At 46.2% G+C, this 22,266-nt stretch overlaps 1 protein-coding gene across 2 annotated transcripts in view; it reads right to left on the bottom strand.

Moving 5' to 3' along the window:
- Nucleotides 1-724: 724 nt before the first annotated feature.
- LOC139367154 (transmembrane protein 108-like) overlaps nucleotides 725-22,266 on the bottom strand; it is a 61,277-nt gene continuing 39,735 nt past the window's right edge. For both annotated transcript variants that reach the window (XM_071105266.1, XM_071105267.1), the window contains exons 2-5: nucleotides 20,417-20,500; nucleotides 5,032-6,489; nucleotides 4,630-4,784; nucleotides 725-2,861 (exon numbers count right to left, since the gene is read on the bottom strand). In XM_071105266.1, coding sequence (XP_070961367.1) covers nucleotides 2,745-2,861; nucleotides 4,630-4,784; nucleotides 5,032-6,489; nucleotides 20,417-20,456 — 1,770 coding nt within the window. In that variant the 5' untranslated portion in view covers nucleotides 20,457-20,500 and the 3' untranslated portion in view covers nucleotides 725-2,744. The remainder of the gene's footprint in view (nucleotides 2,862-4,629; nucleotides 4,785-5,031; nucleotides 6,490-20,416; nucleotides 20,501-22,266) is intronic.

Genomic DNA, 22,266 nt, shown 5'->3' with positions numbered 1-22,266 from the left:
TGATAGTCTTCACTTTATATATTGTGTGCTTTCTACAGGCGTGATGCCACCGTGTGAAACTATGAGCTTAGCATGGGACTGGGCTGTCCATCGAGCAGATTTCCTCTATTAGGCCTACTATGACTATTGGGCAGGACAATGACCCAACACACATCCAGGCCCACCAGTATATTTTGTGTAAAGGGCCTACATGGTCCCATCCTAGGGTAGTTGAAACCTCTTACATTATAGTCAAACAATGACAACAAATGACATTGAATATTAGCGTATTTATTAGTGATAGGAGAAAGTGGTAGGTCGTCAATGCACCCCAAGTAGTGAAGCTCTCTAGTTAAGCATTAGCAAAGTGTAGGTTTTATCCAATGACAGTGAGGCCATGTATAGAATGGCCACTAGCCAGATCCAGCAGAGATGAACAGAGAACATTCTAGTCAATGGTTTAGCTGGGGTCAGCAAGGCACTGACATTGCTTTGTCCCAGAGGTTTATTGTACATCTGTCTGCAGCAAGTGGTAATGATTCTTCTCTTTTTTTAGTTAATGGACAATTAAAATTAAGATAGCCTTGTGTAGCGTAGAAGGTTGATCATATAAAATACCAATTGGCAGTGGCACAATTTCTCAGGAGTACTATGCATCTACTATGCAGTTAATATGCAACTAAAACAGTCTTCATGGATGAGTGGAAGAAGTCAAATAGATGAATAGTCAGTAAGACACAGAGAATGTTCAAAGCTTTTCTCTTTTATTGCTCAGCAGTAAAAATGACAGTGTATGTTACGATACAAAAAATACATGACGCTGGACACAAGACACTGCCCCTCCTCTCCATTCTACATTTAGCAAAATACCCATTCTCTGGTATGGCACCTCGTGCCCATTGCAGCAACACTGAGTATACAAAACATTATGAACTCCTGCTCTTTCCATAACATAGACTGGCCAGGTGTATCCAGGTGAAAGCTATGATCCCTTACTGATAAATCCACTTCAATCAATGTAAATGAAGGGGAGGAAACAGGTTAAATCATGATTTTTAAGCCTTGAGACAATTGAGACATGGATTGTGTATGTGTGCCATTCATTGGGTGAATGGGCAGGACAAAAATGTAAGTGCCTTTGAACAAGGTTTGGTAGTAGGGGCCAGGCGTACCAGTTTGTATCAAGAACTGCAACACTGCTGGTTTTTCCACACTCAACAGTTTCCTGTGTGTATCAAGAATGGTCCACCAACCAGACGACATCCAGCCAACTTGACACAACTGTGGGAAGCATTGGAGTCAACATCGGCCAGCATCCCTGTGGAACGCTTTCGACACCTTGTAGAGTCCATGTCCTGATGTATTGAGTGTCTTCTGAGGGGAAAGGGGTGCACCTTAATATTAGGAAGGTGTCCCCAATGTTTGGTATACTCAGTGCACATCCAGTAGATTGATAACATATTCAACAAAACACTAATTCAACAAAATTTTCAAACACTGAGTAGTATGATTGAACAGATAAGCGTTTCACAATGTGACAAGTAGAGGCAGTAACAAAAGGCAGCATTTAGCAACTACAAACATGTGGCAAAGCAAAAGTAAAGCATGATACACAAATCGATTTGATAATGAAACAAAATATGTATGTTTGATTAAACTCTGCCACTGTATGTGCTCACAGTAAATATTCAGGATAAAATATTATCTCAGTATTTTCATTGGTCATGATTTCTACGGCATTTTTTATTTTTACATCCAGAAATTAAATCAAATATCATTCAGTATCTGTACATTACAGTAATAAACACAATTTACTCTCATGGACAAATACTGTACTTATGGAGGGAGATTATGATATGTTTGGTCTCAAAATATTTAGGGTTAGAGAGGGCTAACGTTAAACAAACATCATTGACTGCCAAAACCAGAACCCACTTCAAAACACAAATCCATACAGACAGAGATACACACAGACAGGCACGCACGCACGCACGCACACACGCACACACACACAGACAGACAGACAGACAGACAGACAGACAGACAGACAGACAGACAGACAGACAGACAGACAGACACAGACAGACAGACAGACAGACAGACAGACAGACAGACAAAGGGAGTTAAGACATGTACGTGGTCCCTCAACAGAGAGGCTGGTGACACGTGAGGGGGAAAGTCCATTTGGTCTATTCAGATACAAACCTATACCCTTTGGGCACTCTCTACTAAAACCTGGCCTCACAAACCTTGCCCTAAACCTCCATATCCCCTCAAGTACGTAGGTACAGAATTCAAGTTCAACAGGCTTTTCAGTAAGTATTTTGGGTTTGATTTTTAAGAAAATGAAACATAACGTTCTTACATAATATATTTTCTCTAAAGCAGAATTCAAGTGGCCACGTCCACAATGCTCTCACCATCAAGCCACTGTAACAAAAGGCAAATCACACATACTCCGTAGATTATAAAGACATAAAAACCATTATCACAATTAAGCTTTTGTAGAAAATGTACATCAGAAAAATATGCAGGCAAACCCTCATAGTAAATAGTGTCTGTTTTTAGCTCTTCTCTTCGTCTCGTTTATGTATTCATAATATACAGTATAAAGTGGGTGTCTCTGAAGTTAACCACATGTATAAAAATGACAACGACAGGGAGAAAAGGGCAGGGGACATTTATTTTGAAAGTCAGACTTTTATTTTTGACAGTCTTGTACCGGTGGTATCAGGACATGGCCACCAGACCAGCATCTGTCTGCTCTAGATGTCACAGGCCTTCTCTCTGTTGATGAACAGGGTCTCCTGGCAGAAAGGGTTAACCAGCACCACCCCGCTGTCGCTGTAGTCTCCATTAGGAGGTAGGCACGTCTCCTGCTCCTGAAACACACACAGACATGCACGCACACATGCACGCACGCACATACGAAACACACAACACACAAAGGCTAGTGAGATTCAGGACAGAGTGTTTTGCGACTTAGGAGACACAAACAATTCTCTGTGCTTGGGGTCTGAAACGTATGTAGTTGAAAGGTGAGGACAAAAGATGGCTGACTGATTAAGCTAGCAGAAAGAACACAGAGAGACAAAAATAGAGGGAAAGAGGGAGGGGAGTTGAACAGGCTACACAACAGAGAAAATAAGTAAAGAAGGGAAGGGGAGATTCAGCAGAACACAGCAACACAGCAGAGGGAGGGAAGAGTGGAAGAGGGAGGAGTGGGAGAGAGACAGAGGAGAGTTAGTAGAGGGAGAGGGAGAGAGAGAAATCGTGGCAGTGACTCAGCTAAAAAGACAACAGTGGGTGGGGGAGAAAAAGCAGAAAAAAAACAGAGTGATTCAGAAGAACGAGCCTTACAGAAAGAGAGGGGACGGGAAGAGGTACATTCTGGCTGGCAATACCCCTAACCCTAACATTAACACTTCACTGTATATAGTACTTGAACTATTGTATGGAAGATACACTAGGTTGCACTGGAAAAAGGCTATTTGGCAAAAATAGATATTGACCGTAACAGCCATATAGATAAATCAATTCACAATTTATCTCTATTGTAACAGCATCAGCAAAGCTAGAAGCACTTTAGGGGATTTATAAGGAAAGACAAAGATGGAGGGAGGGAGGGAGGGAGGGACGAGGCAGCGCTACAGTGGGAGGAATAAAATAGGGACGCAAGACAACACCTGTGTGTCACCACAAACACCCTAAACATGTTCCAACCACGGCATTCCCCTCCTGCACCACGGGAGGAGGCATTGGCGGAGAGTGAGCGATGGAGTGAGCAAAAAGAGAGGACAAATCAGAAATAGAGGTGTGGTCAGTATGCAGATGAGAAATTATGTGGAGAGCCGATGAGACGTGCTGATTTCATAGCAACAAAAATATGTCCGTAGAGTGAATTGAAATGCGATAGACAACACCAGGGATAAGCAACTTTGATGGGGGTCAGAAAAAAATGTGTAATCATCAAGAGGGGCTGCAGTGGCTTGCGGGTCTGCTACCCACATCTATACCCACACATACAGTGTTTTGTGGGCCCTAAGCACTACCCACCCAGTTGCCCATCCCTGAACTATACAAAGGATAATCTGACGGTTTAAAATGACCCCAAAATGATTCGTTTAAGTTTTGGCTGTAATTTTACAGCAGAGGGCACTATAGTCCACATATATAGTCCACTGTAACCAACATGTTGACCTCACATCTGCTAAAGTACTCTAGCTACTTGGCAACAACACTCTTCACTTATTTACATGTTTTGTATTATTAGTGAATTCTGAAGAACATTTAGTTGAGGAGCCTAACTTGGAGGATTGGAGGAGCCCACATTTGTAATGCCTGTACAAACATAAGCTGTATATTCAGAAAATAGCTTATTTCTAAACTCCAGTCTATGCCATCACACAGATTATGTCAATTTGACCAAATGTCCATTATACCATGCTGAGTCCAGGCTTCACAACAACCGTACATATCGGCCCTTTCACTCTATATAATACATCCCCCGTAGAGCAATTTGGTGCCAGATTGGGGGGCTGTAACTTACATACAGGCCCTTCCACTGAAGTGAAACATTTCTAATTTCCTACAGGAATTCCTCTTTGGGCTTTATAACAAGGTTGTCAGTGACATCAGGAATAGGTGTACCTCAGCGTTGTCTAGGGACGTGATCTCCCGAGGCAGCTCCACCGCGTGCCTGTTGAAGTAGTCCATGGTGATGGCATTGTTCCAGTAGCTTAGGTTGTTCTCCTGGCTTGAAGACTTCTTCTTCCTCCTCATACAGCACACAGTCAGCAGGACAGCTGGAGGGGGAGGGAGAGAGGGGGAGAAGGGGGGGGGCAAAGTCAGTAATACTCTAAAATGATATAACCTCTAATACATCAATCCAGGGTCTTTCATTATGTATCACAGTGTTTCAGTGGATACGGTGGTCAGTATGAAAGTGGTCTCACCCGCCAACAAGTGTTGGTTAGCCTCCCACTGACACAAACACAATTTCTCTAACCTCTTGTCACCAGAGCCTTCCTCAGGTTGCTATTTGATACTCACAGCATGAGGTCACAGGCACACTGATAGCCAACACGATCCACATGATGTCCATCTTGCTCAGGCAGATGGTGGCGCGGGACAGCGGCGAGTCCATAGCAGGGCCAGAGCCGTTGCCTGTTGCCCAGGGGTCCCTGGTGGTGGCGGGGACCAGGCGGTTCAGAAAGTTCCCACTGGCCGTGGAGGGCGGCTCCGTAGGGGACGAGCTGTTCCACTGGTAGGAGGGGTTCTTGCTAGGGCTGCCCTCCACACTGCCGTTATGAAAAGTGGCATTGCCAGGTGGGCTTTGTGGGCCAAGGGGGGCATCGTCTGTTGTTGTACCCTGAGGGGGGGGAGGGGGGGCCCTGCCGCTGCCTGTCTCCTGGGCTGCGGTGTCATTGGTTGTGGTACCATTGGTGGAGACAGGGCTGGACTTTGGGGCCAGACTGGCATGGGTCAGGGAGGGGGGAGATGGAGAGGTGGGGGCCGGGGAGGGGGAGGGGGGCTTGTCTGGTGGGCTCTCTTTTGGAGAGGCAGGCCCCTCTGTTTTGAGCTCCCTGGTGGGCCTTTCGTTGACCAATGGGTGCACCCCCCGTAGGGTGATGGCGTGGGGTTGGGAGAGCTCGGGCGTGGCTTCAACATGCTCCCTGAGGGTCTGATCTAGAGCAGCATCCACTGAGGAAGAGGAGGAGGAGGAGAGGGAGGAAGGCTGCAGCTCACTGGTGAAGTCCTGCTGACTGGGGTCTGTGGCCTCCTCGTCATTCCCCACCAGAGGGGCATGCGTGTGTGTGGGGGACGGGAGACCACCAAGCTCCGGGTCAAGAGTATGCCCTCTCTCTGTGAGTGGGCTGGGCATTGGAGGAGCCAGGGCAGACCCAGAGTCTGGAGCCACCTCACTATGCGGGCCACCAGAGCTGGTAAGGCTAGGAGGGCTGTTGCCCTGGTTAACACTGACAGTATCTGGGCTACGGGCTTTATTTACACTGAACGAGTTGGGCATGAGGCCCTGGTCTGCACTGAGAGAACTGGAGCTGTGGCCCGGGTTGAGAGCACTAGAGCTGGGGGAGTGGGCCTGCTTGACTGGGCTGGGGCTGGCAGAGCTAAGGCCAGGGTCTTGGTTAACTCTCACAGAGCTCACAGTGTTAGGACTGACAGTAGCTACAGCTTGAATGAGGCTGTCTCTACTGGGTGGTGTTATAATGTGTGCCAGGCTGGTGTTGTGGTTTAGATGCCAGCCCCAAGAGCTGTGGGATGCGGTGGGCTGGATGATGCCCGTGGGCATTGCCCCTCCCTGTGGGGACCAAGAATCCCCGCTGCTGGAGCCCTCCTGCTGCCAGTCTGGGGGGGCCAGGGCCGAGAGCGGGTTAGGGGGGCTGCTGTGGGGCGCTGCCATGGAGACAGGGTCCTGGGGGGTCCGGCTGGGGTACAGCTCCTGGGTAGAAGACACCAGGCCCACTGGTACAGCCAGGATCACTAGGACATCTACAGAGATGGAGGGAGAGAGGGAGAAAGACAGAAGGAGAGAGAGAGTGTGAGAGAGAGGGAGGGAGAATTATTAGAAAGAATGTGTGTGTGCGTGCAAGTATGCATGTCTGAGTGTGTGTGTGTGTGTGTCTGAGTGTGTGTGTGCAGGTCTGTCTACCATTTCTCCTGAGGTTCCCTGCTTAGCATATTGAGGCACAAACACTGAGGCTCAGGAGCTGCAATAGGCTGTTTATGAGTCAGGGAGGAACCTTACAACCTTGTCTTGCATCCATTAAAACTCATCACGCCTTAATCAACTGCCTGCACTGTGTTTGTCACTCGCCTGGTTTAACTAGATTGCTTTATTAACCTCATAATGCTGTGTCTGTGTGTTTGTGTCAGTGTGTGTGTGTGTGTGTTTGTGTCAATGTGTGTGTGTTCGTGTGTGTCTGTATGCGTGTTTGTGTCGAGTCTGTGTGCATGCCTATGCGTCCGTGTGTGTGTGTGGCAGACAGGTTGAGGACTAGTGGCACCTCTTGTCTGTCGAGAAACTTGCTCTAATTGTGCCAGCATGACTGAGCCTGCCACACATACATCAAATGCAAGAAGGCATCCCGACGAAGCGTCTCTATTTCAACACAACAGAAACACGCAGCAGTTATTGTGTTGATCCTGAGGTGACGCTAGGCCACATCTGAGAGGTCTGCAGCGAAAGAAAGATACAGATAGAGAGATGGATGACAGACAAAGATTCAAAAAGCTTATGATGTTTTCATATGTTCAAAAACCTGACAGCTTCACTCTAACCAGCCAGGACCCATAGGGAGGCAATGTAGCAACTAGCTATTAGAAGCTACCTGGGGGAGAACCATGTCATACTATTACATTATCTACGAGGGAGAGAGAGAGAGAGAGAGAGAGAGAGAGAGAGAGAGAAAGAGAGAGAGAGAGAGAGAGAGAGAGAGAGAGAGAGAATGAGAGAGAGAGAGAGAGAGAGAGAGAGAGAGAGAGAGAGAGAGAGAGAGAGAGAGAGAGAAAGAGGGAGAGAGAGAGAGAGAGAGAGAGAGAGAGAGAGAGAGAAAGAAAGAAAGAGGGAGAGAGAGAGAGAGAGAGAGAGAGAGAGAGAGAGAGAGAGAGAGAGAAAGAGAGAGAGAGAGAGAGAGAGAGAGAGAGAGAGAGAGAGAGAGAGAGAGAGAGAGAGAGAAAGAAAGAGGGAGAAACTCAGAGGAGACCGGCGGGAGCTAATTCATTTCCCTCTGCTCCTTTCCTACCTTGTCTTATTGACACAGTTAAACATGGCTACTGTGAACACATCAATACCGACCGGCCGGTGTGTTCTACACTGAACACTGTGTTAGTTAGCACAAAGGCAGGCAGGCGGTAGCACCAAAGCGCTAGCTAGCAAAGCCGTTGTTTTACATGAGAAGAGGAATAAGATACTTCATAGTGTGTTTTTCAAAGGCTACCCAGTGGTTAGCGGGAAGGAAGAAAGGACTGATATGAAAGAGACAAAAGAGAATGAAACATAAACTTGTAGAAAAAAAGGATCTATCTAGAACCTGAAAGGGTTCTTCGGCTGTCCCCACAGTATAACCCTTTGAATAACCCTATTTGGTTCCAGATGGAACCCTTTTGGTTCCAGGTAGAACCCTTTCCACAAAATGGTTTAACCTGGAATCAAAAAGGATTCTCCCGTGGGAACAGCCAAATAACCTTTTCTTGTGTACTTTTACCCCTTTTTCTCCCCAATTTCATGGTATCCAATTCGTAGTTACAATCTTGTCCCGTAGCTGCAACTCCCCTACAGACTCGGGAGAAGCGAATGTCAAGAGTCATGCATCCTCCGAAACACAACCCTGCCAAGCCGCACTGCTTCTTGACACACTGCTCGCTTAACCCGGCAGCCCAAAGTCAGCTTGCAGGCGCCCGGTCCGCCACAAGGAGTCGCTAGAGCGCAATGGGATAAGGAAATACCGACCGGCCAAACCCTCCCCTAACCCAGAACGACGCTGGGCCAATTGTGTGCCACCTCGTGGGTCTCCCGGTCACGGCCGGCTGTGACACAGCCTGGGATCTAACCCAGGTCTGTAGTGACGCCTCAAGCACAGCGATGCAGGGCCTTAGTCCGCTGCGCCACTCGGGAGTCCCGAAGAACCCTCTTTTTAACTATATTTTTCTTCTTCTAAGAGTAGAGATGAAATCTCTGTGTATGGAAGAGTGTTGGGGAGAAAGTGAAAGAGAGAGAAGAAAAAGAGAGGATGTTAAAGGAGCTGAAAAGACAGACAGAACAGTGTTAGACCTACAGTCATTCCTCTTGAATCTGTTCTACAAGTCAGTTACGACTATTGACTACGAAAGGCTATTTATTCTGTCCTTATTCTTAGTATTAGTCAGATTCTTAGCCTTATTCTTAGTCTCACTGAGCTGCTACACCTTTAGATGTGCCTCACCTTAGGTCAGACAACCCACACACAGGAAAGCAGCTGGGGTGCCTGGCTTATCTACGCTTTGGAAACACACCACCAACCCACACAATCAGTCGTACACACACACACACACACACACACACACACACACACACACACACACACACACACACACACACACACACACACACTGATTCTCAATGCTACCCATATGACCCAGGTGTTGAAGCTATCGTATCACCATGGTGCTGCCTCGGTAACTATGGAAACCAAGTTTCCCTTTTCCAAACGAATGAAGAGATGGGCGACAGAGCCAGGGAGAGGTGGGAAAACTACTACATATACTGTAATACTGTATGTACAGATGGAGAAAATAAAATATAGAAATAAATCACAGAAGATAAGTATGATCAAGGAGAAAGAATAGCATTAAGAGAAAGAATAGTATTATGAGGGTAACAGCACACATCCACAATCTCAAACACTGTACTGATAGAATAGTACCCCCTCTTAACTCCATCATATACCAATACTCAGCATCACACATCCCTATACACTCGTTTCCTTCAGTCCATTATGTGATCCAATACCATGCAAAGGCCTGGAAGCATAGGCCGTTTAAACGTTATCTTAACTTAGTCTGCGTCCCAAATGGCACCCTATTCCCTATATAGTGGATTTCTTTTGATCAGGGCCCACAGGGCTCTGGTCCAAAAAATAATGCCCCACATAGGGAATAGGCTGCCATTTGGGACACAGACGCTATCAAAGCTTCTCCGGCTCGCTAGGTACTGTATGAGAGGGTCCTCTTTCCTCTGCCTTCTATTTACCAAGCCTGTCACGTCCCTAATGCAGAGAGGAGCCTATTCCAGACACTCCAGACCCATAACCGGGAGATAACAAAGACGGGATAGTTTGATTTATGACTAGTGCTCTCAAGAGAGATGGCCGCAAGGCAGGGAGACCATATACTCTCTCAGAAATAGCCCAACTCACCCTAGGATTTGTAACCTCATATTTAGACCCATTGTTGATCTCTGATGGTGGTATGTTGACCCCCGATCTCCCCAGCCCATTGTTACTGTATTCAATCCTCCAACACGCACAAACATTATAATCATACTCTGCATGTTTTTCTGTGACATATAGCTATAGTTCCATCCACGCAGAGTAGAGTTGATAACTATAATGTTGATGGTGGGAGGCTGTTAGTAGACAGCTTATGCTACTGTGTTACTGCTATAGACTAAAGCATTGTACTACAGGCCAATAGAGTGTGATTGTGATAGCGACACTGTTTGCCATGCTGTGGTTTGGCCTCAGTCACACCCTCAATCAGGATCTAACCCCCCTGTCACAACACAACCTGGCAACCTGGCCCGGTCAGTCAGAAAAGTCTGAATAATACATGAGCTCCTGCTCCACTGGCAACAAAGTGGTGCGCACGCACGCAAACATGCACACGCATGCACGCGCACACGCACGCACACGCACACACACACACACACACACACACACACACACACACACAGCTAACCTTGTGGGGACACAATTCAGTCCCACTCTAAATCCTATTTTCCCTAACCCCTAACCTGTGCTCTTACCCTAACCCTAGTTCCTAACCCTAAAGCTAACCCTTAACCCCCTGGAAATAGCATTTGACCTTGTGGGGGCTAACTTAATGTCCCCAGTTGATCAACTTTTTGTTAGTTTACTATTCTTGAAGAATAGTTAAACACTTCCACACACACACACACACACACACACACACACACACACACACACACACACACACACACACACACACACACACACACACACACACACACACACACACACACACACACACACACACACACACACAGAGCCCTGGTGTGCTCCTCCTCATCTGCAATAAACATACTTATTAATATTCATCTGGGAACTTGCTGATCATCATGTTTTATTGAGCAGCATATCTAAAACATTAAAGGAGGCAAAACACTTTTTAAGTTTGGTAACATCAAAACATGTTGCATGATGTTCCTTGTCAGCCCGAGGAATAGTCAATATTTTGTGAAGTGTCTAGATTACTTGTGTGGAAGGCTACAGTATGTGTGGTTGAGTTAATCAATCAATGAAATACATCTAATCTTGAGAAGCACATGCACACACATGCATTCACACACACTAAAAAACAGATGGGAAAGGGGGATACCTAGTCAGTTGTACAACAGAATGCCTTCAACTGAAATGTGTCTTGCGTATTTAACCCAGCCCCTCTGAATCAGAGGAATAAAATGGTATTGATTCTCCATAATCTCAAACTCCCCTTCTCCCTCCCTCTTCCATTTCATTGTGAATTTTCCTTCTCAGACAATAAAGATCTATTGAATTGAATTGAAATGTGTGTCTCTTCCGTACAGTAAGGTAAATGTGAGTATGCCTACTGGTGACTGCACACAGGGCTGAAGGTTAGTGAATACCAAGGACAACTACGATGGACCTCCAGTTATATCTGGGAGAGCCCTTCACCACTCATAACCCATGTCCTGCTTCTAAAGATTCCCTATGAAGACTGTGACTAAGTGTCCAAGGCCGCATCCCAAAATGGCAATATATTCCCTATATAGTGCTCTACTTTTGACCAGGTCCCAGTGCACTATGTAAGGATTACGGTGTCAATTGGGACTCAGCCGTGGTCAACTAAACTGCTGGCCTCTAAGAGAGTGGACGCAGCATGTGTAAAGTATGGTGCTGTTTATGTCATGGAAGGCGGTACGGTGAGGCATGAACCTAATACAAACAGCAGTACATTACAATACAGAATGGAATAAAACAGCTCCCCAAGCATGGCATCCCAAACCGAGCACTCCGTTCTGCCACGGCTGGTCTCTTGGTCCTCCCGACCTCACGGGAGGGCAGCTCCCGCTCAGCCCAGTCCGAGCTCTTCTCTGTCCTGGCACCCCAATGGTGGAACCAGCTTCCCACTGAAACTAGGACAGCAGAGTCGCTGCCCTTCCGAAATCACCTGAAACCCTACCTCTTCAAAGAGTATCTTAAATAATCCCCCCCCAATGAAAAATCATGAACCAACACTTTTCTGATAGTTGGTTGTCTTAAGATGAATGCAGAGGAGCTCTGTAGGTCACTATGGATAAGTCTGCTAAATTACTCAAATGTAAATGCTGTTTCTTTCGGGTGGGTTTTTGCGTGTGTGTGTGTGTGTGTGTGCGTGTGTGTGTGCGCGTGCGTGTTCACCGGTATGGGCTTGTGTGTGTTTCTGTTTCTATTTGCTGATATGTGTGTGTACCACTAATGTGTGTGTTTGTATGCGGCAGTGGGTTGAGCTGGGTGTGGCAGATTGAGCCATGTAATTTGTCACAGAGCTCCTCTGGCTGGCTGATGAAGTGAATGAGCAAGCAGGACAAACACAGACAGAGAACCTGGCTCTCTCCACTGTGGTACAGTGAGAGGAAATGAACTGGGAGTAAATGAACCAGTGAGATGATCGAGAGGCCAAGAAGAGTGAACAGGATTTTATTAACATCTATTATTGAGCGGGCTGAGGTAAGATGGTAACATGAGAAAGAGAGGGAGGAGGAGGAGGAGGAGGAGGAGGAGATGCAAAGGAGGTAGCTGAGGAGAAGATGAGAGGGAGAATAGTGGTGGATGTGTGTGGTGGTTGATGGATGAGGTTGAAGCAACAGTGGTCAGGCAAAGAAAGCCAACTGGTGTGGGACAAAGACATGTTCAGGCAATATATCGTGTGTGTGTGTGTGTGTGTGTGTGTGTGTGTGTGTGTGTGTGTGTGTGCGTGTGTGCGTGTGTGTAAAATAGCCCCTTTGTTCCAAAACTCCAGAGGAAATAGTCTATTGTCTTCTCTTTCCTCATCCCTCTGGTTGAGATCCTCAAGCTAGTCTGGACTTGTCCACAAAGAGATTGCATTGGAACAGATGGTTTGGGAATGGTTACTAGATAGATTTCATTAAGTTATTGAGGATTTGGTTTACAGTTGAAGTCGGAAGTTTACATACACTTCGGTTGGAGTCATTAAAACTAGTTTTTCAACCACTCCACAATTTTCTTGTTAACAAACTATAGTTTTGGCAAGCAGGTTAGGACATCTACTTTGTGCATGATACAAGTAATTTTTCCAACAATTGTTTACTGACAGATTATTTCATTTATAATTCACTGTATCACAATTCCACTGGGTCAGAAGTTTACATACACTAAGTTAACTGCGCCTTTAAACAGCTTGGAAAATGGCTTTAGAAGCTTCTTATTGAAGGTGGAGGTGGAGGTGTACCTGTGGATTGGAGGTGTACCTGTGGATGTATTTCAAGGCCTACCTTCAAACTCAGTGCCTCTTTGCTTGACATCATGGGAAAATAAAAAAAGAAATCAGCTTAGACCTCAGAAAATAATTTTACAGGGCCTCCCGGGTGGCGCAGTGGTTAAGTGCGCTGTACTGCAGCGCCAGCTGTGCCATCAGAGTCCTGGGTTCGCGCCCAGGCTCTGTCGTAACCGGCCGCGACCGGGAGGTCCGTGGGGCGACGCACAATTGGCCTAGCGTCGCCCGGGTTAGGGAGGGCTTGGTCGGTAGGGGTGTCCTTGTCTCATCGCGCACCAGCGACTCCTGTGGCGGGCTGGGCGCAGTGTACGCTAGCCAAGGTGGCCAGGTGCACGGTGTTTCCTCCGGCGCATTGGTGCGGCTGGCTTCCGGGTTGGATGTGCGCTGTGTTAAAGAAGCAGCGGCTTGGTTGGTTGTGTATCGGAGGACGCATGACTTTCAACCTTCGTCTCTCCCGAGCCCGTACGGGAGTTGTAGCGATGAGACAAGATAGTAGCTACTACAACAATTGGATACTACGAAATTGGGGAGAAAAAGGGGTAAAATTAAAAAAAATAATAATAATAATAAAACGATTCCTATATCGACATAACCTGAATGGCCGCTCAGCAAGGAAGAAGCCACTGCTCCAAAACCGCCATAAAAAGCCAGACTATGGTTTGCAACTTCACATGGGGACAAAGATCATACCTTTTGTCGAAATGTCCTCTGGTCTGAAGAAACAAAAATAGAACTGTTTGGCCATAATGACCATCGTTATCTTTGGAGGAAAGAGGGGGAGGCTTGCAAGCCGAAGAACACCATCCCATTCGTGAAGCACGGGGGTGGCAGCACCATGTTGTGGGGGTGCTTTGCTGCAGGAGGGACTGGTGCACTTCACAAAATAGATGTCATCATGAGGATGGAAAATTATGTGGATATATTGAAACAACATCTCAACACATCAGTCAGGGAGTTAAAGCTTTGCCACAAATGGGTCTTCCAAATGGACAATGACCCCAAGCATACCTTCAAAGTTGTGGCAAAATGGCTTAAGGACAACAAAGTCAAGGTATTGGAGTGGCCATCACAAAGCCCTGACCTCAATCCTATAGAAAATGTGTGGGCAGAACTGAAAAAGCGTGTGCGAGCTAGGAGGCCCACAAACCTGACTCAGTTACACCAGCTCTGTCAGGAGGAATGGGACAAAATTCACCCAACTTATTGTGGGAAGCTTGTGCAAGGCTAACCGAAACATTTGACCCAAGTTAAACAATTTAAAGGCAATGCTACCAAATACTAATTGGGTTTATGTAAACTTCTGACACACTGGGAATGTGATAAAATAAATCAAATCTGAAATAAACCATTCTCTCTACTATTATTCTGACATTTCACATTCTTAAAATAAAGTGGTGATCCTAACTGACCTAAGACAGGGAATTGTTACTAGGATTAAATGTCAGGAATTGTGAAAAACTGAGTTTAAATGTATTTGGCTAAGGTGTATGTAAACTTCTGACTTCAACTGTACATGTAAAACGTAAGGTGGCTGAGGAGACGAATGACTGTTTCAGATGAAATACAGTACATCTTGACTCCATCTAACACAAGACAAAGGACACATAGGTACTTGACTCGCTTTAAGGTTGCTAGTACATTTGCGTGAAAGACCTTGTCTCAACACCAACACCATCTACAGGTCTAGGAAGTGGGCAGCTAACGCCACTATCGCAAGCTACAGCCTGCTAGAAAAAAAAGACAAGGTAAATATGACTGTTAAAATGACATTCTGATTTATGTCAGTGATATTAACCAAAAACCTATTTCCATTAACCCAGTCCAGAGATTTATCATGGGGATGGGCAATTTATGCAGTAAACTTGCATAAGAAGCTAGTGATATTCATGTATAAGTCCTCCATTGATGAGATGGAGGGAAATGGAACATTAATAAATCATTGGGCTGGCTGCTGCGTCTTGTGCACTTGATCCAATAGCGTTGTCCCCCATCTTGCTGTCCCCGTTCCATCATTCAGTATTAGAGTCAAGGGCCTAGAAAGCCAAGATGGCTGCTCGGGGCATAGGATGTTATTGAGTTTGAGGCCTAGTGAAATGAATGCATCCTAATGAAGAAAATGATCAAATCCTCTACATTCTGCCACATCCTCATTGGTCAGTCTTTACTCAAGCTACCAAGCCCACACTCTTTAAAAAAAAAGTGCTATCTAGAACCTAAAAGGGTTTTTCGGCCGGCTGTCCCCCATAGCAGAACCCTTTGAAGAACCCTTTTTGGTTCCAGGTAGAACACTTTTGGGTTCCATGTAAAAACCCTTTCCACAGAGGGTTCGATGTGGAACCCAAAAGAGTTCTACTTAGAGCCAAAAAGGGTTCTCCGATGGGGACAGCCCAAATAACCCTTTTTTCTACAGAGTGTACCAACTGGTGTAGGGGGATAATAGTGTGAGATGTAGCCTACAGTACTGCATTCTATATCCACCAGACCAGGCTAATCAATCATAGAAGAGAATCCACTTAGTGTGTGTAGTGGAGAACAGATCAGTGGATATCCCTCGCCTACCTATGTAATCAATCATGAGAGAGAGACACTCTCACTCTCTCTCTCTCTCTCTCTCTCTCTAACTCTCTCTCTCGCTCTCTGAAGGAGAAATCTCCAGTCTGCCTATGTGGCAGGAGCCCAGTTGTGCTGCATCATCAGTAGTCGGTCGGTCAGTCACAGCGTTTCATTTAGCAAATCCCAGGAAATCTGACATTCCCCAAAATAGGTCCTATAATACGCAGCATCATCCATCGACAACATTCAATCCCCGGTGGCTGTTCTGTAGGCGCTATTTCTAAACTGCACAGCACAGTTTACCCTCTACAAATCCTCACCTTCACCATTAGTAGGTCAAATCACTAAACTGACCTAAGATCAGTGTCTAAGGGGCATCTTCTCCAAGCTTAACACGCACATCATTCACTGTGATGCCACAGGTGCAAATAATCATATTATCACATCATTAGCTGCTGGTGTATAGGCTAAACATGCATGGGTTGATATTGTATTGTAAACACTGTGGGCACTGATGCATAGCAGTTAGCGATTAAGGATGCCCTCACCGCCCAGTCCCCTATGGACTGTGTTAAGGCTCGTTTATACTAATTGCTAATATGGTGCGCCGCGGATGCTAAGTCCATGGGATGCTCTGTGAGTCCACACGGGAGTTAGGAGGGTTGTCTCTACAGCATCGATCAGAATACCAATAAGGTTCCATCTCAAATCTCAAAAAACTCAAACTACACATGCACGCACACACACAAACATAGCCAGCAGCATACCACCCTGCATCCCACTGCTGGCTTGCTTCTGAAGCTAAGCAGGGTTGGTCCTGGTCAGTCCTCCCAATGCCAAGGGCATCCCAATGCCCAGGGCAGTGATTGGGGACATTGCCCTGTGTACGGTGCCGTCTTTCGGATGGGACGTTAAATTGGCGTCCTAACTCTCTGTGGTCACTAAAGATCCCATGGCACTTATTGTAAGGGTAGGGCTGTTAACCCCGGTGTCCTGGCTAAATACCCAATCTGTCCCTCATACCATCACGGTCACTTAATCATCCCCAGCTTACAATTGGTCATTCCTCTGCCTTGTAACTATTCCCCAGGTTGCTGCTGTAAATGAGAATGTTATCAGTCAACTTACCAGGTAAAATAAGGGTTAAATAAAAACACACAAACACTCAGCTCATATTTGTAAATAAAGCTTGACGGAGTCGAATGAATGGTAGATGTTGGGCTTCTTTTGACGATGTGATTTGTGGAGAAGAGCCTGTGCATTTCACCTCATCTTTAACATGCAATCTGAACAGACCAGATCAACAGATCAAACTGATGAGATTCTTCACAGCAGGGGCACAAAAAGCCCCTTATCCCCAGTCAGACCTGTGGCGGGATTTGATTATCAAGCCTGTCCATGCTAATCCAATTATGACCTAGCTGCAGTAGTCAATAGGTGTTACTGATGTCACCTACAATACAGTATGTGATCTGACAGTTGATTGGTGAGGAGATTGTATTGGTATTCGTAAGTCACTCTGGATAAGAAAAACATTTTGACTCATCAAAACAAGGGACTGGTTTTCCATCCATTTCCAGTTTAATCCCCAGTATGGGTCCGGGGGATATACAATGGGATGAGGGTCAAATCATACAAACAAAAATGTAAACAGCATCTCTCCTTTAAGTCCAATACATTTATTCAAACATACTTATTTCTAGCAGCTACGTGCAATCACCCTTAATGAACTCTGTTTTCAGATTAGGAACTATTCTTGAACAACAATTGTTTTCAGCCGGGAATTAAACAAACTGTCAGTCAGAGGTGTAAAGAGAGTGCATCTTTAAAAGTGGCGTCAACAGACAAATTCCACTGGTCTGCTGGTTGGGTGTGCCCGGCTCGCCTGCCAATCTATGGGGGAGAGTGGTTATCCCAGGGGGCTGAGGGATAGATGGGGCACATCCTGTGGACCGCTGGGACTGGGGGGGGGGGGGGGGGGGGGGGGGGGGTGGGTTACGTCGGCACAGACGTGAGCTCTGAGAGATTCTATGGTACCGTTCCAAAAAGTACCCTATTCCCTACTTAGTGCCGTAGGCCCTGGTCAGTTGGTAGGGTGCCAGTTGGGATTCATCCTATCACACAGTGGGATGATATCTTCCTGTTTGAATGTTCTGTAAAGCTTGTCAGATTAGGTTACCCCCCCCCCCCCCCCACACCTTTTACAACACGGACATGTTTATCCCAGATCCACTCTGTCAGAGACCTGAGGAATGAGAGACAAGGAGGATAGCAAGGCCCTCTGATGTTTACTGGGGTATTGATTTAGTAGGACAGTAGTTGCCTGGTTGACTGGGGGCAGTAACAGCAACTGGGCCACAGGGCCAGGTCCGGTCGGTTTAAACAGGAAGGAAAGACATAAACTAGGAAGTTATTCGGGCTCTGGGGAGAACATTGAGTCACGAAGGCTGAGAAAAACAACGCAATAAAGTAGACCGGCAGCACTGTACCGCTCACACGTAATGTATAAGTTATTCAAGATATTACGGCGGCGTTATGACATTATTACAAGCACAATGTAGTGCCACAATAGAACCCAACCAAAAGGCGAGGAGCGCGGCCCTGCAACTCAGATTAGGGAGATTTCTCATAGCTTGCAAATCACTCTAAACGCTCTCACAGATAAGCATTTTACGAGCTGACGGCACAATGTAATTTGCACTTGAGTCAAGGAGATGGAAGGAATTGCCGTACTGGGAAGGAATTGGATTGAGGACAGAGGGCAAAACAAACGTTTTCTGAAAACAAACAGGAAGTTTTCTGTGGCTTCAGGTGGGCCTGTACAGACAACCATGTTGAGACATGGAAGGAAAGAGAGAGAGAACAGAGAAGAAAAAACACCACAGGAAAGAAGGATTGGGACCAAAGGAAATGGGAGTACAGTGTGATAATATCCTGATATCATCCCACTCTCTGTGCTCTCTGAAACCCCTCTCCACAACCAACGCTATAGGCCAACTCATAAAATGAACAAAAATTAACTCCCAAGAATTCTCAATGAGCATTGTTCAATTCAGTTGAAATTGACCCAAACTCTGGTTAATATTACGATAATTTTATTTGCCAATTTATTTATTTGGCCAACCTAAATTTGACTTATACCTTATCTGAAAGACACACATACACAGGTAGGAGAGGGGGCTCCCACACTGGGCACCCATGGAGCAATTGTTGTGGGGTGCCTTGCTCAAGGACACAATGGCAGGCAATGGCATCTAGGATTTGATACCAGCAGACCCCTCCAGACCCGGGATTCAAACTGGCAACCCTCCAGTTGCTAAAGTAGCTCGCCTCTCTAACCGCTAGGCTACATGCCGCCGCTGGCAGGTACAGGCCAGAATGAGAAATGAGAATAGTCTGTTCTACAGAAAGGCAGCAGGAGTCTCTGGTGGGCTTCTCTGTCTAGACACAAGAACAAGGTACCTAGGATACCCCCCCAAATAGCACACTATTCCCTATATAGTGTAGTACTTTTGAACAGGGTAGTGCAATATATAGGTAATAGGGTGACATTTAGGATGCAGAGAGTTGCGTGTGAAGAGTCTGGGGAGAGGCAGGCCACAGCTGTGACTCACACAGCACATCTAAATGAAAAATACCACCTGGACCGTCAATGTTGGGTTCCACAGAAAACTGATGAAACCTCTCAAAAAGAGGCGACAGATCATTTGGTACGAAGAACCACGCGGTACCAAAAACAAACGGCAAAATTAGAAAAAAATAATAATCATCTCATTCTATGATTTCACATATCCTACCTTTCTGAGCCAGAGAATGCTAAGAAATAGTTTCCATTATTTCCGTGGCTGTACCCTGTTCTCAACCCAGCACCACTGGAGAACATAGTACAGCATTGGGACACTTTGACTGGACCATCCGTTCTTGAGTATACAACAGCATACCCTATAGGAGGCCTCCTGAGCAGTCAACAACCTTCATGTATCTGCTGTGTGATATGATTGAGTTAGATTAGTCAGGCCCAGCCTTTAACCTTGTTGCTCTGTTCTGAGCCATGGGGCACAGGGTGAATCATATCATAGTAGAGATGAGCAACCTGCTCCACTAACAGCCTGTGGTAATGTCAGTGGTTCAGCCTGACCCCATGTTCCACATTCTGCTCTGGACACCTGCCAGACAATCACACCACTCCACTCTCCCCCGGCCCTGCTAATATTCTTAGAATGTTAATCAGCATATACTGTATGATATGATTATGTAACGCAGAGGTAGATAAGGATGAGTAACACACTGCGAGTACAATACCCGTTCTCTGTCTACATGGAATCGGCTGAGACTGTGTTTTGAAGGTCCTTTTCTTGTAGCTGTTATCATCACTGTTATTGTGCCTTCACTTTAGCTGTTTTCTGTCTCACTGGACTCTATTCTACTGGGCCCGTACCTGTGGCTAATGTGCAGTTTTACAAGTTTGGCTAATGTACAGTAAGCCCGTAGCTTAGCTGTGCTGTTCGTACTGAACTGTAGTCATGTCACGTGTGCTATGAGTGTCAGTAATGAAATCATTACTGATATCATTACTGATATATTGACTGTATCCTATCTCAGCTATGAGGACCCAGCCATGTCTACTCACTCAGCAGCTGGCGGCGCAGGACCTGCAGGCTTCTCTTCATGGTATCATGTGGTCCGGCTCCTCCTCCACAGTGCTCATGGTTCTCTGTGGAACACAACCAGACCAGAGAGACAGACTGAGATACGGCACCGCGGTCAGGAAGCACGGTCAGACACTGATGTGATTAGGTGAGGACATAGAGGGGGGGGGGGGGGGGGCGAGAGAGAGACAGAGAGAGTAAGAAAGAAGAGAGAGCGAGAGAGAGATAAAGAAAGAAGAGTGAGCAAGAGAAAGAGAGAGAGAGAGAGAGAAAGAGAGAGAAAGAGAGAGAGAAAGAGATTGATCACATAGCCAGGTGAGGGGATATCCATTGAGAGACAGAGAGGACAGACAGAGAGACTGATATAGAGAGAAAAATACAGCCAGTGACAGATCAGGACAGACAAGACGATGTTTACAATTCCCAGTCAGGTCACAAACAGGAAAGAACTCAACAAAACCCCCCCCCTCTGACAACAATAATAAATATTCACCATGACAGGCATAAATACTTAGCCATGGAAAAGTAACATAAATCAAGGTTGGATTAGACCATTAATGTACAGGGTGGTCATTGTGTATTTGGCTCCTGAACACTGGCTATGTATGAAATGCAGTACGCTGCACTCACTGCCTAGGCTGGTCAGTAAAACCAATCATGGGTCGTTAAACATTGATCAGTAGGGCGTGTAGTGTGTACTGAGCTATATATCACTAGACTGTATGCTAACTTCCACGGGTAGTCTTTAGAAGTGACAGAAGTGATAGTACCTTGATAAATGAAAGGAAAGGCCCACACGCGCGAGCTGTGCGCACACAAATTATTTTCACCTCTGGAAAAGCTTGCCTGTGTATGTATGTGTGTGTGTGTGTGTGTGTGTGTGTGTGTGTGTGTCTGTGTGTGTATGTGAGAGAGAGAGATTGTATTTCCATGTGTTGCCCTGTCTTTGGGGAATAAACACACCTTCACGTCCCCTAAGGTGAATCCCCAATGCATAAATAATCTGGTGGCAGTGGCGAGTGTGAAATTGGATTTGTGCCCCCTAGGACGACGGGGTCTGGATGTGGGCAACCTGTGGATACGTCCCAAATGGCACCCTATTTCCTATATAGTGCACCACCTATATAGTGCACCACTACAAAAGTAGTGCACTATAAAGGGAAAAAGGTTCCACTCGAGACGCACCCTGTGTTTCTCTGAAAGCGCAACGCAATGAGAGGGGAAAGGATAAGCAAACAAGCACAGCAACACTGATAATTTCATAATGTATTGTTCCTTATGAAAATAATCCCTTTCATAAAAGACTGGATTGAAATACGCACGCTGCAGGCTGCAACTCAATTACCAGTCATATTGATATTTGGCCAGTCGAATGCCAAAACAAGAGACTGGCCCACTGTGAGAATGCCCATTTTGGGCAATTTACTGGGGGTTGTCTCTCTCCTCTCCTCTTTTTCTCTCTCCCTCCTTTCCCCCTCTCTCTCTTCTCACCTCCCTCATCTCTCTCTCTAACCCCTGCTCCCCCCCCCCCCCCCCCCGCTCTCTACCTCTTTCTAGGTGCATTAGCATCATGCTCCAGGGCTAATGAGCGGAGTGGTGGTGAGTGTTTAAGGAGTACAGCTGAACCTCTCCAGTGTCCACAGTGATTACACATCATCACCTGTACTGGCTACCAGACTACCTTTCATTCACACAGGGCAGAGGAGGTGGAAGAGGAGGAGGAGGAGGAGGGGGAGGAAGAGAAAGAGGAGGGGGAGGAGGGGTGAGCGGTGAATCATATCCACCTGCTATGATGGCACATTAGCTACAGGTGCGTGCCACGACTTGTCCA

The sequence above is a fragment of the Oncorhynchus clarkii genome, chromosome 15, assembly GCF_045791955.1.
Source record: "Oncorhynchus clarkii lewisi isolate Uvic-CL-2024 chromosome 15, UVic_Ocla_1.0, whole genome shotgun sequence".
In the NCBI taxonomy this organism is placed as follows: Eukaryota; Metazoa; Chordata; class Actinopteri; order Salmoniformes; family Salmonidae; genus Oncorhynchus; species Oncorhynchus clarkii.
Note: the sequence above shows the minus strand (reverse complement) of the source record. Positions and strands in the feature narration are given on the sequence as shown.